This window comes from Empidonax traillii, unplaced genomic scaffold (assembly GCF_003031625.1).
Source record: "Empidonax traillii isolate 1590-97213 ecotype Southwest subspecies unplaced genomic scaffold, ASM303162v1 scaffold36:size2505666, whole genome shotgun sequence".
Classification (NCBI taxonomy): Eukaryota; Metazoa; Chordata; class Aves; order Passeriformes; family Tyrannidae; genus Empidonax; species Empidonax traillii.
In genome coordinates, this window is record NW_020955229.1 from 2,253,676 (window position 1) to 2,268,267 (window position 14,592).

A 14,592-nucleotide genomic window follows, 5' to 3' on the forward strand; every position below is an offset into this window, starting at 1 on the left:
TTTTTTTTTTTTTTTTTTTTTTTTTTTTTTTTTTTTTTTTTTTTTTTTTTATAAAGACCTACAGTGTTAGGCAGGTGCTTGCAGGGGTACTGGGAACCACCTGGCCTGCGATATCTTTGATCTGATAAAAGTGCTGTACGGTTGAACTTGCACGCAGATATGTTTCCCATTATGAAGCAAAAAGAGAGACAGAAAGAAAGAGAAAAGAAGAGAGAGGAGAGAGAGAGAGAGAGACATCAGATCTCAAGTTTTCTGTTGCTATTAAGTGTTAACATTAAGAGTTTTTAAAAGGCCAACTGTGTGCCCCATGACTGGAGTCCTTGACTGAAACAAACATCTGCTTGCATATCGAAAAAAAAAAAAAAGAAAAATACGGCAACTTGTTTACTGAAAAAAAGGGTTCTCCCAAGTGCAGCTATGGCAGTTCTGAAGATCCACTGAGGTACAGTAGGCTTTTGAATATATTGTGATTTTTTTTTTTTTTTTCCTTTCTTTCTTCCCCCAATGCCTGTGTTTCTCTGGGTGGTTCCTGCGGGGCTCTGAGGATCAGCAGGCCGACGACTGGGGCAGGGGCAGGGCCCTCTCGTTCTTGCGGCCCCCGTTCATGTGCGCGTACGGCTGTCGCTCCTCGAAGCTGGCCCGGAGCACCACCACGCCGGGGCCGTTCTCGGCTTTGTGTCCTGAGTGCTTGTCAGTGGGTTGGAGGGTGGAGGAGGGATCTAAAGGAATGCTCTCCATGTTCTCAGTCTCCAGGTCAAGCTCCTCTGTGTCCGGAGGCTTGTTCTCCTCGCTGTAGAAGAAGGAGACCTCTTTGAAGGCTGGGTCCAGCTCGTCTTTGATGCTACCGATGATTTCCAGGAAGGAGGGTCTCATTTTCGGGTTGTACTGCCAGCACATGCGCATCAGTTCAAACCTGGGCAAGAAACACACGGGGAAAAACGTTTACTGAGGTGTTCCACGAGCCCTGACTGGATCGGACCACGCGGTTCAGAACGTCATTCCACTCTCAGAGGTGCTGAGTGAGATCCCTGTGCCGCCTTTCAACCTCCCTCCTGACCACCCTTTTAACTTCTGTAACTCCCACCTCACCCTCCTCCACTCCCTCTCACACAGCTGCCCATGCCTGTTACTGACATCCAGAACCATTCCATACTTTAACTCTGACCTGAAATTCCTCCTTTTCCTCCCAAGCACCCTGTGCTCACTCAGCCATGAGTGACACGGTTGTGCCTCTTGGGGGATCTTTCTCAAACCACCGATCCCACCCCATCGATACCGCCTTGGAAAAATAATTAAAATAGGAAATACACGCAAGGTAAAGCACTGCCTTTTTTTTCCCCTGAAAGAAGAAAATTACATTCAAATTAATTGTAATCCCCAGCAGACATTTTCCAATCTCAAAGACACTCTCTAATCTTTTTATTTTAAAATTAGGTTGTTTTCATTTACGGCCAGGGATGCATTAATATTTCACGGAGTGTGAGATCATCTGTTTAAGCACATCCATGATTAGATCTGTACAATGTCCCATGCTGGCAAAACAAAACCACAAAATGAAACAGTAATACAGACATAATGAAAACAGCGTTTTCATGACACAGCAAAATTGGATATTCCCCGGAGATCGCCCTGAGCTTTAAACACAACACAAGAAAGGATTTCACCGTCTGTGAAGGTGGAATAGGGATGTCTTCTGTTAGCACAGTGCAGTAATAGGACAAATTTAAATAAGAAAAGGAGGATTAGCATTAATTCTTTGAGCCAATCCTCTGTGTACACAGTGCTCAGAGGAACATGCTGTGTGGAGGAAGTCACTGCTGGCCAAAGCTACTATTCTGTGCTGGAGTAAGAATGGAGCTAAAAATAAAATAGAGCAAAGAAAGTTCTCTCACTTAAGGTAACACACTGGAGAATCCTTTCGTGCCCTGACTTACCTGCCAGCACTGGGACCTGCAGCCCCAGACAGACCCCCTTGGCTTGCTGGGGTTCATTTCCCACCTCTGCCAGCCTTCCCTCAAGCCAGGTCACATCAACTTTGAGCTTTAATTCTACAGAACAACAATACCGTATTCCCACCTTCCACATGTTTTCAGAGCGTAACCAAGCAATTCTGTTTGATCCTCTAATTAGAGCTCTCGCTGCCCTGTGCCCTCAGTTCACCAGATATCTGCATCAGTGGGGAAAGATTTTTTTTTTTTTTTAAAGATTAAAAAGAAAACAATCAAATGAACAAAAATTCACTCTCTTTTTGAATAGCACCCCAGTCCATCCCAGAGCAATGCCCCTGCTCTAGGAGAAACCTTCCAAAAGAACTGTCACCCAGCTGGAAGACCCTGGGCTCTGCAGGCTGTTGCCGTGCACAGGTTTGGAGAGTCCAGGAACCCTGGCCTGGAACAAAACCACAGCAAAGAACCCCCCTCCCCAGAAACCTGGGAAATGGGGAAATCCTGTAGGATCTCTACTACATTCTGAGCTGACTGAGGCAGCAAGGAGAGGGCAAGTGGCCGTGTCTGGGCTGCGAACACCGCTGAGCGCTCTGACCAAACCCAAAGCAATCGGCACTGAAGCGCATCTCGAGTCCCCAACCTTCCTGCCAGAGCTCGGCTGGCACAGCTCCCCCTGAGCAAACGTCAGCCACCTGAGAGTGGCCTTGTGACACCCAAGGAGGAGCTGGCAAAACCAGTCTGTGCCGGGAGAAGTCCCCGGCTACTCGGAGCTGCCCCGTAACCGCACGTAGACACGAAAACACCGCTCGGCCAGCGCCGGGGCTGGAGCCTTTAAAGAGCCTTTCAGAGCACAAGCGGAGCCAAGCCATAAAACTGCACCGTACCCTCACCCACCAGAGGGGAGGGAAGGCTGGAGACATAAATATATAAAATCCATTTCTGTTACTTCACTGCTGTTTCCTTTCCAGCTGACTGCTGCGTCCCTGAATAGAAGCGCTGGCTGGAGCCAGGAACACTGGATATTCACTGGCACTGCGCCCCGAGGCCTAAGGGCAATGCTAAGGAGATACCACAAGCAGCGGAGTAATGCATGTGACATCAGCACAAACAAGGACATGTGATGTTTCTTTTAAGCCATTCCAGATTTGAAAACCCTACAGAGTTCCCATAAAAGGATTTTTCTTTCTTCTTTTTTAACTCCGTGTGTCCGCAGACCTTGTTTACATTATCTTAAACAAAACAGAAACCTTTCCAGCAGACAACAGGAGAATTTACAGGCTGTTAATAGAACCTGAGCAGATTTATAAAGTACGTTCCTGACTGGTGGCAAGGGAGCTCCAGGGAGCTGGAGGCACCGTCATGGGACAGGGGAACAGCCAGCATCCCTCTGTGCATCTTCTGCTCGAAGAACTGAGCAGAAAATGAATTCTGTTTTGCACTGAGGCAATAAAAAACAGAGAAAGGAAAGTTCCTATAGATGCTGAATTCCATTTGTGCTTTGCATTAGGCTTGATTTGGTGGGGAAAAGCGAAAGGACCTCTCCTCCCCTGCTGGCGGTGCCTTGCTGACAGTCCCTGCGCAGAGCAGACCCCGGGTTCTACCCAGGAACAAAGGGAAATCAGCACTGCGTAAATAGTCTCCTCATCTACAATGCATGTGGGGGAAGCGATTCTGCTTCAAAAACAGAGTGGAATTCCAGCCTCCACAACTTTTAAAAGCCCCATGGGAACAGGCTGTCTGAGAGCTTCAGCTGTACCCAAGCTCCAGCCACGCAGCCGTCACCTGATGAGCGGTGCCATAACAATGGGAGGACATAAAAACATCACTCGGTGCACAGGAAGAGGAGAAAAACAGCAAAGCTTCTCCTGGCACTGTCTTACTGAACCATCTGTCTCATTGCATGGTTCTGTCTGCAAAACCTCGCCAGCTATGCCAAGAGGGTGTAGCATAAACACAACTGAGTCTTGTTTCGCCCTGTGCAAGAGTAAAAAGCCTCCAGAAACACCATCCCCTTTGTGCTTCGCCCTTTCTCGCAGGGATTCACCACCTCTGAACCACGGGACAGCCGCGCCGTAAAATCCCCCCTTTGCACCAGCATCCCACAAACCAAACTGCAGGACAGAACCTCTGCAGTTCCAGCTGAAAGCTACAGACTCACTGCTGAGGGGCCAGGAGAGCACGGGCACCCACAGGCACGACCAGGAGACACGGAGCATCCAAGCCTGCCTGCGCCAGCAGCATAGGGGGGGTCATGTCAGCACACTCCTCTCTCCCTACAGACAGGGCCACTGTTCTGACCATTATTCCACTGGTGTTCAGACCACAATTTTAGCTGTTTCCAAGTCAAGCTCATTTAAAGAACAAAGTCCCTCTGCATTTGTAGCTGCCACGTGAGACAAAGGAGCTCAGTTCCTGGCTCCCTCCCTCACCTGCTTCCAGGCAGCATCAAGCCCAAACACACTGATCTCCCTGCAGCAGGTGGGCTTTGCTTTTGGGACACCTTGAGAGTCGATATTAAAGTATCACTGACCAGTCTCCACCAGTAAGGATTTGTGCTGTCTAAAAGACAGCTTCCACTGGCACAGGCATGCCAAGAAATCTGATTTGAAGGAGAATCTTTCAGTAACCTCTACAAAAAAAAAAAGAGGATCCCTTTTTTCACAAAGGACTTTACAAAGGGTGGCACTGCATTGTTAAGGCATCCTGGGATAACGGGGTGGAGGGCAGGGAAAGGAGGGGGGAGCACCACAGTAACACAGAAGACATTCTTTGAATGCCAACTGCACGTGCAGGGAACAAAGGTGAGGGTTATTCCTGGAGCTCCCCCCACTGTTATTCCTACAACAACCTACTTGAATTTCAGCAGATTTGGATGTCTGTCCTTAAACAAAGACAAAACAAGCTGAAAGACAGCTAAAACAAGTCACAATAAAGTCAATACATTCCACTTGTTTTTTTTTTTTCCTCATTCTGGATAAAGTCAGGACATTTTATACTCAACTCAAGCATCAAAAACACCCCACCACTACAGCGAGTGTGCCTTGGTTTCAAGTTTAGCCCCATTCCTTGTTCTGAAGGAGTGAAGCAGCTCCATTCAAAGGCAGATTTTTTTATTGTGCACCACGAGGCTGAGTCCTGTGGCCATAACAGGGAGAACTTCAGCTTCTGTCAGTGCCTCCCCTCCCGCCCCTCTGCTCGTACCACACGTGCCCTACGTTAGTGGGGAATTTCCAAAGCTGAATCTCCCCCCAGTTTGTCCTCACTGCAGAGGTGTTTTTTCCCCGTGGACTCTGATCCTGTCACACAGCCCGCTCTGCCCCCATTACCCAGCTCTGACCACTTTAAACAATGTCCGGTCAATCCGACTGCCAGGAATTCTCCCCAGCATCGTGAAAGGGAAGGAATGTGAAACCAAGGAATCACATGGCAGCTACACCTCCCCCTGCATATACCACCCACCCCCCTCAAACAACAAAACAACACTGCCTGTCATCTGAAACCGCAGCCAGGCTCCAGCCAAAAAAGCTATTTTCCTAAGAATCCCAAGCAGCTGAGGCCCTTAAGTGATTGTATCCCTTCTGTGGGCCTCCAACAAATTTCAATAACTGCAAGATGCAGTATTTCCTTCCCAAAAGTCAGTTTGGGAAGTATTTCAAAGCAATAAAGTCTGAACAACTGAAACTGCTGTACATAAAGGCCAGCAGAAGTATTTCAGCAATGTAAAGCTCAAAACTGAAGCTGCTGCACTGCACACCCTCTGCAGCTTTGGGTCGATGCTGGGGCAGGGAGAAGTTTTTCTGTGTAAAACACACTTTCTGTGCTTTCAGGGAAGGAAACTGTTTGCAGGGGGGATTTGTTTATCTGCATGGGGTGAGCGCTGTGAGTGAAACAGCAGATCCAGTGAGCCTTCAGACGAAGGAAAGGATACCTTGATTTATCTGTATGCTGAACTAAAAAGCTGAATTCCAGTGTTTCTGACTATCTCAGCTTGTCCCAGGCTCTTTTCTCTCTTTATGCTCAACAGAATTACTTTAAGCACAAGAGACAAGGTTTAGGCACAGACCCTCTCGCTGCAGCAAATGGGGCTCACAAGCTTTATAAAGTCTAATTTTATCCAAGAACACCAAGACTGTGGTTTGTTTCCTTATCAGAGGAGAAGGACAGCCCAAAGTGAGATTCTGGCTTTCTGGAATGTCTGACTACTACAGAACACTGGATTGACAGAGACTGTTCGAGCAGCACCTCCCATGACTCGCACTCCTGCGGCAGATGGGGAAGAGCAGGCACTGAAGGGATCGGGAAGAATGAGCCGTGCAGGGAGGAGACAGTGGTGGCTGTGGCACTTACAGCATGTCAGGGCAGTTGTCTGGTTTCTCCAGCAGCCCCCCCTCCATCACGAAGCGAAGCACCTGCTCGTTGGTCATGCCCTGGTACGGCTGCTCCGCCAGCGTCGCGATCTCCCACAGCACCACCCCGAACGACCTGCAAGGGAGAGCACAGCTTGAGGAGTCTGAGCCATCTTCACGGCACACAAGGGGGGGTATTTCTTAGCTGATGCTCAGCAGGAGGTGTCCATGGGTGTTTTCTTTTAACACAGAACTGCCACTGCTCAAAAAGCAACCCAGCTGTGGTGTCAGTAACAGCCCCGAGCTCAAGAGACCATGGACCTGAAACACCTCAGGTGGTGAGAAAAGCTCCCAGTTCTGAATGACTCTTCAGAACGGCCTCTGTAAGCAAAGACTGGCACAAATCCATCCCCCCTTTTCACAGAGTCTGCAGCCCAGAGCTGGTCGTGTTTATGATGGTTCAGTGGTCCAGCATTACTTGGCTACACCAGTTCTGCCCAGTCCATCAGTAAAAAAGCCACCACAGGCTCATTGCACTGACCAGGAGCCTCCTGACCCAGAGGAGACTGGAGCTCTGAGTCTGTCTGGAGAATCAGCTCACATCTCATCTCCCTTTAGAGTCCAGACTTTAGATGCACTCCCAGGTGGGAAGAAGGGAAGAACAGTAGAGATGGGAAAAGGAAAGGTGCAGGTAAGGGAAAAGAAACCTGTAAAAATTAAAAATCCTATTCTATTCTATTCTATTTTTATTCTATTCTCCATGCTTGCTGTAGAGCTCAGGCTGGACACACACCTGACCATTAAAATCTGCAGTAAAATCTGTGTGTGGCTGGGACAGGGAATCAAACCTTCTAAGCAGTGGAGAAGTAGCAGAGACTTTAAAGGAAGCTTGGCAAGCTTTCCCCCAAGCCACAGAGACAACAAGAAAAAAAATCTGTACATTTAATACACTAAACTCCCAATCTTCATGTAACACATCTCAGGTACTCCTGATAGTGGCTGAGAAGGCAGGAACACAGAACTGTAAGCTCTCGTTCCAGTGCAAGCTGCTTTTCATCACTTGAGCCACACAAATCCCCTCGAAAAGCTGCATTTTCCCCTCACTGCTCCACAGGCTGAGAGAGCCAGGCAGCAAACACACAACCACCCCCCTGGGCATCTCACCTGCCTCCCCACCCACAGCCAGCAAACCAACCAACCTCCACTGCCCAGGCACGAAAACACTAGTGGGGTAACACCATCCCTTCGTCCCTCTGCTTTAGTTTCTGCCACATTCTAAGTTAAAGGTGCAAAGTGAGGACCATACAGCACCAACAAGCCCAATTTTTGAAAAAGACAAGGAAGAAACATGAACGTTCTCCAGCCTCTTGTACCAAGACCCCAGTTTGATGTTTTGGCAGCAGAACGTTAAAGCCCCACAGGAAAAACTCAGTTATCCCTTTTGCAACATGTCTGTAACTATGTTCTTGAAACAGAGCTTCCAGCTCCTTCCAGATAACTCCAAAGGACAGCAGAAGTGAAAAAAAGGAAGTTTGTCTAATAACAGGAATTGATTACTGGCGAAGGAAGATAAGCAGAGTTATGTAATTGGGTAGTTTGGATGCAAGTATTGACACTTTCTAAAAATATCTCCATTTAAAATTAGTTTATTGAGCAGACATGGCTCAAATTGTCTGCACTGCACTGAAGAGGCTCTACTTTTAGAGCTGCCGGGCAAAGGAGGAAAATGTTGCTGCTGTCTGAGCTGTGTGGCTGAAATGCTGAGTCAAGCCAAGAGAAGAACGCGCAGTTGCACCGGGGGTGTTGTTACGAAAACAGGAGTCCGGCGTCATTAGCTGGTTGTGGCTGAGTGGTTTTATCTTTCAGCTATGCCCAGGATCTAAAGTGGTTTGCATCTGAAGCCAGAAGCCACAAAACAGCCTAACAATTGTTTGCCTTTCAGGGGAGGGAGAGAAGAGGGTCAACGGAACGTTTTGGTGCCTTTGAAGCTACTTGGATCACTGCAGGAATAATGAGGACGAGTCTTGCACACCTACTCGTCATATTATCCCAACAAATAAACTCAGGTTGCTCCTTCCAGGCAACTACCAGCCCTGAAAGAATGCGAGATGCTCAGGACTTCTTTATAGAAACCCACCCTCACCCTGAACAATATTACATTAATTTTAAAATGTCCTCCTTCCCTAACTACAACAAAAACACTCCTGTCTAATTACCTCATTCTTCAGCCTGAAAAGCAATAAAAGAATGAACTGCTAAAGTTCCACCCTTCAAACCTCCAGACACTCTTCTTGCAGTTTGCCATTTCACCTTACAGCTTATAAATCCTGGGCTCTGACCACTCACACAGTTTGTCTTTTTGATATCTTGGCTTCCAGAACTGATCTCGAAGAACATGTCACAATATCCGACCAAAAAAAAAAACAAAAAAAACCAAAAAACCAAAAAACAGGAAAAAAAATCTTAACCTTCAAATAAATGGCCCCCAGAACAGCCAAGCTCCATGGTTTACACGGAGCACTTAAAAATCTGAACCAATACAAGGATTCAGGTAATTTTTCCTGGCAATGGGGAGACCTTCAACGTATTACAGTGTCTGCTCTAAAAGTTACTGAGAAGTAAATTGGAATGATCCCTTTAGCCCTAAGAAGATCAAGGATATAGTCAGGATTTCATCACAGTGATAATTCAAGCTCCTGCTACATATGGAATTTGGACTGAAATTTCTCTGTAGCTGTGGATACACGTTCTAAACAAACAGCAAATTTCTCACGTTGAGCCAGTTTTTTTGTGCCTCCACGAAGTGCATCTCTGTGAACCGAATTTTCAGAGAAAATCCCTTCTAACAATTAAGATGTGAAACTATCCCAAAGAGGAACTGTCTGAAATACCCATGAGTGCTATGGACCTCTCCTCCATAAAACAATTTTTTTCCTCTCTATGCTTTCAAGTAAAAATCTGTCAGATTTTACTGCTCCTTCCCTTAAGTTTTCCAACCTTGTAACAAGTAAACTATTTTCCAGGTCAGGATATTTCACTCAGACTGTCCCACTGATCAACTGCAATGTTGTTTGCACAACCCTGCTTTGGACTGAATGACAGATAAATGCCAAGTCATGGAATCCCAGGATGGTCTGGGTTGAAAGGGACCTTACAGATCATCTCATTCCAACTCCCTGTCTCCTTCCTCTATCCCAGGTTGCTCCAAGCCCCGTCCAACCTGGCCTTGGACACTTTCAGGGATGGGGCAGCCACAGCTTCTCTGGGTAGCCTGTGCCAGGGCCTCACCACCCTCACAGGACTGGATATTCGGATTTCTTCCTAATATCCAACCTGACCCTACTCTCTTCCTTGTCAGCATTGAAGGGAGAACTCAGGTACTTCCTGCAACAAGTACAGCACTAATTTACTTCTGACACTGGATCTGGTGTCACACTTGGGTTTTTTTTTTGTTTGGAATTCGAGTTGTGTTTACAGAATAACGTCACTAAGCAGTTCCAGGTTAAAGGAAAGCACATGTGGAGCCAGCCTGGTCCGTCCCTGCAGGGAACACCCGACCTGCATCCCCTCTGGATGCATTGGCTGGACCCGAAAGTTCCCCCTGTGTGGTGAGAACAGGCAGCCCTGCCAGCTCCTCACTCCAGGCTCAGCCAGTTCGACATCTGGGGATTTTCTACTGATACAGTCCAAATTTCTGTCTGCTTTCTGAAGCCATTACAAGTCCCAAAATTCTTTTGCTGGGGGGACTGCCAAAAGCCTGCCTGCACTGCTCCATCAGATAAATGGCTGATACAGGGCTTCCCCTCCACTCTACGTGGTTATTTTCATCTGTTTCCAAGTCTGGGGGTTACTGGATTCAAAAGTAAGTTACTGGCCATATGTAAAATAAAATTTAAGCACCATTCTGGTGCTTTGCTTTTTCACTTGAATTCCTCTTACGAACATTTCACTCGAATTCCTCTTACAAACATTTCACACGTAGCTGGTGCTCTGGACTACAGACCACTGACTCCAAACTCCTCAAGCTGTTTCAAGAAAGTGCAGTTTACTACACTAAAATGCCTTTCCTCCTGACTTCTAGACATTTGGAGGCAATCAGCTGCCAATTCTGTAACAGATCAGCAGTAAAAACATCTTGTTAGGAAGGCAGAGAAATCATAAAAGACAGAGTAGAGGGTTTGCCAGTACAAGACCATCTTCTGCCAAGTCCTCCCTACCTATGTCCAAAAGCTGGGGGGTGTGTGGGGAGTTGTTCCAGAGGATTACTCCTCCTGAGTGTACTCCTCTATTAATAACTGCACAGGCACAGCAGGCAGGCAAGCGTGCTTTGAAAGAAAACCCTATTTCTGCATCTTGCAGAACACAAAACGAACAAACAAAGCTCCAAATGGAGAGGGATATGCACGAGGGAGAGATCCCCCCAAAGCCTGCTGGTGTACACAAGCCATCTGGGGGAAAGGGGAGTTGTTTACACAGAAGGTTTCGATGGAAAGGCAGGTGGGCACTGGGAACCTTTCTATACTCTTGGCAACTTTTAATGCTTTTCTTGAAAGAGGGCAATTTAAAAAAAAAAAAGACAACCTGCTCTTCCAGGTGGAGGTAATGTTTTTCACTGCACAGCTGACTTTACAACTAACAGCAGGAAACAGGCCACCACCTCCAGTCTCGGAAATCCACTTAATTCTCCCTGAGAGACAGAATTTAACCTCAAGAGTTCCTGATCTTGCAGTGGGAATATGACCATAAAGCAGAATGTTTCACAGTGGAGGAAGAAGGGAGTTACCTTTGAATGGACAGGACACTTAGTTAAGCCTACTAAAAGAAGAGGAGAGGATAGAAAGAAGAGGGGCTAAACCAGCTTTCCAGAGCCCCTTTTTTGTTACCAGACGTCGGAGTGGGTTGTGAAGACTCCATCTTTCAGGGACTCTGGGGACATCCAGCGGACAGGCAGCAACCCCTTCCCTCCTTTCCGGTAATAATCTGTCTCGTAGATATCTCTTGTCATGCCAAAATCTGGAAGGTACAAATGTTTTGAGTTTGCATGAGAAAATGACGGACAATTCCCCCCCTCCTACCAGCCAGGGAACCCCACTCTGGCGGAAAGGACCTGCAGTCTGTTCCCACAACACCTGACATTGCAGGCACTTCACCTGCTGCCTCAGGGCTGCTGACCTGCCCTTCCATCACCACCAACAGACATTTGTGCCACTGCCTTCAGGGCTGACAAGTCTGAATGATTTAAATATAACAGTATGAAAAGTTCCAGGATTTATGCTCAAGCTTTGCAGTAAGCTGAGTCTTCTGAAGGTCACATAATTCACTAACTGTTCCCCAAATTCAGTGATTTATTTTTAAAGAGTGTAAGGAGCTCCTTCAGTACTTAAAACAATTGTCTTTAATTGAAGAATTTCACGTGTTGAGGGACATGCTCCTCTTGTATTTTTTTTCCCTCTGTCCAAAGGTAATTCCCAGTTCCTGTACAATATTCCATTTCAAGTGCTACTGAGGATTAGGCTAATCATTTGTGACTAACCCAGACCAGTATTAAAGGCATATTTGGGTTATATGCATGTCCTTGGCTGTAAATACATAAGCATTTCCAAGACTTGGGTTCATCTCCTTACTGTAACTCAGATTTATTCCAGCACTTTTTTTCCTGTACAATCAGCCTGGGACACTCAGAACTGCTGGGTCTTGAACTCGCCTATGAAACCAGCTACTGTGTTCTCAAACACTAACCAAAAAAGTTAATAGATCAGGTACCGTTAAATCTCTCACTAATATTAAATGCCACCTGCTGACACAGAGGGCAAAATCCATTTCATCAGTACAGACCTGGAGCTGCCCCCCCCTTTTTTTTTTTATTACCAGGAAAAGTGGGGTGAAAAGGGGACAGAATTCCCTCAGCTCTCCCAGTTGTTTTCAGCAGCCCATGGATGAGTGACCAGGCCCAGCGTCCCCTGTGTGTGCTGGGGACACTGGTACCCTCGGTGGTTATGACTAAAGAGCCCATCTGTGCAGCTATTCCCTCACTCCCACACACCAGGGTGACTTTATCCTGGCTGAACGGAAAATTCTTTCAAAATGTAATGCAAATAAGAAACAGATACGCAGCGAGCACAGGCTGGTGTGGCACAAAGCTCTTCCTCTGAGAGCTGAACAGTCTGAGTCGGCGTGTTCCAGCCAAGATGCTCCCAAACTGTTTCTACATGAAGGGATTTTTCAGTACTGGTACATAAACAAGAGCGATGCACCGCATTAAAATGCTTTTGGGGTAACCACGAACGTGGTAAAGGGAAGAAATGCACCATCTTCAGTTCAGAGAGCTGTAAAACAAGCTGGGGGGGGAGGGAGGAGGAGAAAACTGGAATGACTTCCCCTGAACCTGCAGAAAAGGCACAAAATCCCCCAAAGATCTTATTTCCTAATTAACTGACTCAAAATGAAATCATTTTTTCTTTCTCCCAAATGACAGGATTACTTACACAAATTATCAAAATAGCTGAGTTAAGCTCAGAGAAAAAAAAAAATTAGTTTCCTTCAGCAGAAGGCTGCTGCTATACATGTTATTTTAATATGCACAACTCAAAAACAGCCAACAGCTTAAAATCACCCTCTCTGGAGAGAAGACTGAAGAAACTCATCTGACACTATTTTGGAAGGATGGCAAAAGGAAAAAAAAAAAAAAAAGGTGGTGATCCAACAGCAGAGCAGAAGAAAAGCCATTCAGCTGTCTGGGAAGCAGAACTCCAGCTCAGACTGGAAAGCACCCAGCTGAAGTCAAGTCTTACATTCCACTTCCAATTCAGATACGATTTAAAATAACCCTGAAGTTCTCGCTCTTGAATCAGTAAACAGGAGGTGGAATTATTTTGGTGCATTAAGAGAGAGGCGAGTGACACGCCCGTGGTAACCACGCCGTCCACCCAGATGTCTGCAGCATCTGCACCTCCACTCGCTGCCTCACCAGCTCTTTGCAAGCACATGTGCTATACTATTGCCTCACTGGAAACAACAGCAAGCAGAGCTGACTGCTCACAGGTCTTAAATCACAGAAAGCCTTCCTAAGGAACGTATTTCACTCTGCGGAAATTTCAACTGGAGCTCGTTTTTTTTAAAAAGTCTTCCCAACAGTTTTCAAAAAATAAAACAAACGCCTTCGAAGATGCTGATTTTTGAGGATGACTCTGAGATTTGTATAAGAGCCAGGAGAGCCCACCTCCGATTTTCACTGTGAAGTCTTCTGCCACCATGCAGTTCCTGGCAGCCAGGTCTCTGTGCACGAACTTGTTGGCGTTGAGATAGGCCATCCCGTCCGCGATCTCCCCCGCCATCTGGATCATCTTCTTCAGGGTCGGAGGGGCCTGCCCGGGGTTGTTCTGAGCAAGATGAACAAGATTAAACAGGTAACAGACCATATTCATTCTCTTGTGCACTTTCTGTCCTCCTGTTCTGTGCCTTTAATTTACCCACATCAGAATTTCTAGATCAAGGGCAAAAGCTGCTGAGCTCATTTTCTGTGTGGTCTGCTGTGATTTCAGTGGCCTGTGTGTCATCTTTATCCTTCAGACCCTGAATCAGACGCGACAATTTTAGCCCTTAGACTGGTGGTCTAGGTGTGAGAGTTTGCCTATTAGCTAAGGTAACAGATACTTACTTTCCAGCACAGGCAACAGGCAGGATACACAACATGAACCAACTAAACCAGCCAGTTTTTTTAACATCTTGATGAGAAATTAGATCAGACAGGACATTTAATGTAAATCTGGAAAACAGGACTCAGTGACACAAGAAGGGACCTATTCCATGTGGTACACTGGGGCTACCAGCAACAGCTGCCTCGTGAGAAAGGTGTTGCAGATCACAGAGCAGCTCATGTTTTGTTCTTGGAGCTTAAGGAGAAGGGCAGGAAAGGCTAATTGCCTGCTGCTTCCAACGTGATGCTGTCTTGTTCAGGGTGATTCAAACTGAAGAAATAAACAACCAGCAGCTCATGACTCACCTCTGTATCTGGCCTCAATGATCTCAGGTAACTTTTGAGGTCCCCACGTGTCATCAGCTCCATGATAACCAGCGTGGGCTGGCCCTGAGAAACAACACCAAGCAGCCGAACCTGGCCGAGGAAAAACAACCCTTCAGTAAGAAGCACAGCTAATTCAACTCCAGTGATCATTCAGCCATGTGGATATGAAGCCCCAAACACCTGTGAACCTGAGGGGAAGGTCTGAACGTAGATTTGGTTCCACTTTCCGACTCCTGTATCACAACAACGTTATGGAGCTGTGCAGAGTTGAAGCTGA

The 14,592-nt window shown here is 46.7% G+C and overlaps 1 protein-coding gene across 1 annotated transcript in view; it reads right to left on the reverse strand.

The window, feature by feature from the left end:
- Positions 1 to 14,592, reverse strand: part of IGF1R (insulin like growth factor 1 receptor) — a 136,073-nt gene continuing 121,481 nt past the window's right edge. The window contains exons 17-21 of the mRNA XM_027877987.1: positions 14,295 to 14,405; positions 13,512 to 13,671; positions 11,176 to 11,305; positions 6,294 to 6,428; positions 1 to 913 (exon numbers count right to left, since the gene is read on the reverse strand). Of these exons, the coding sequence (XP_027733788.1) occupies positions 547 to 913; positions 6,294 to 6,428; positions 11,176 to 11,305; positions 13,512 to 13,671; positions 14,295 to 14,405 (903 nt within the window). The 3' untranslated portion in view covers positions 1 to 546. The remainder of the gene's footprint in view (positions 914 to 6,293; positions 6,429 to 11,175; positions 11,306 to 13,511; positions 13,672 to 14,294; positions 14,406 to 14,592) is intronic.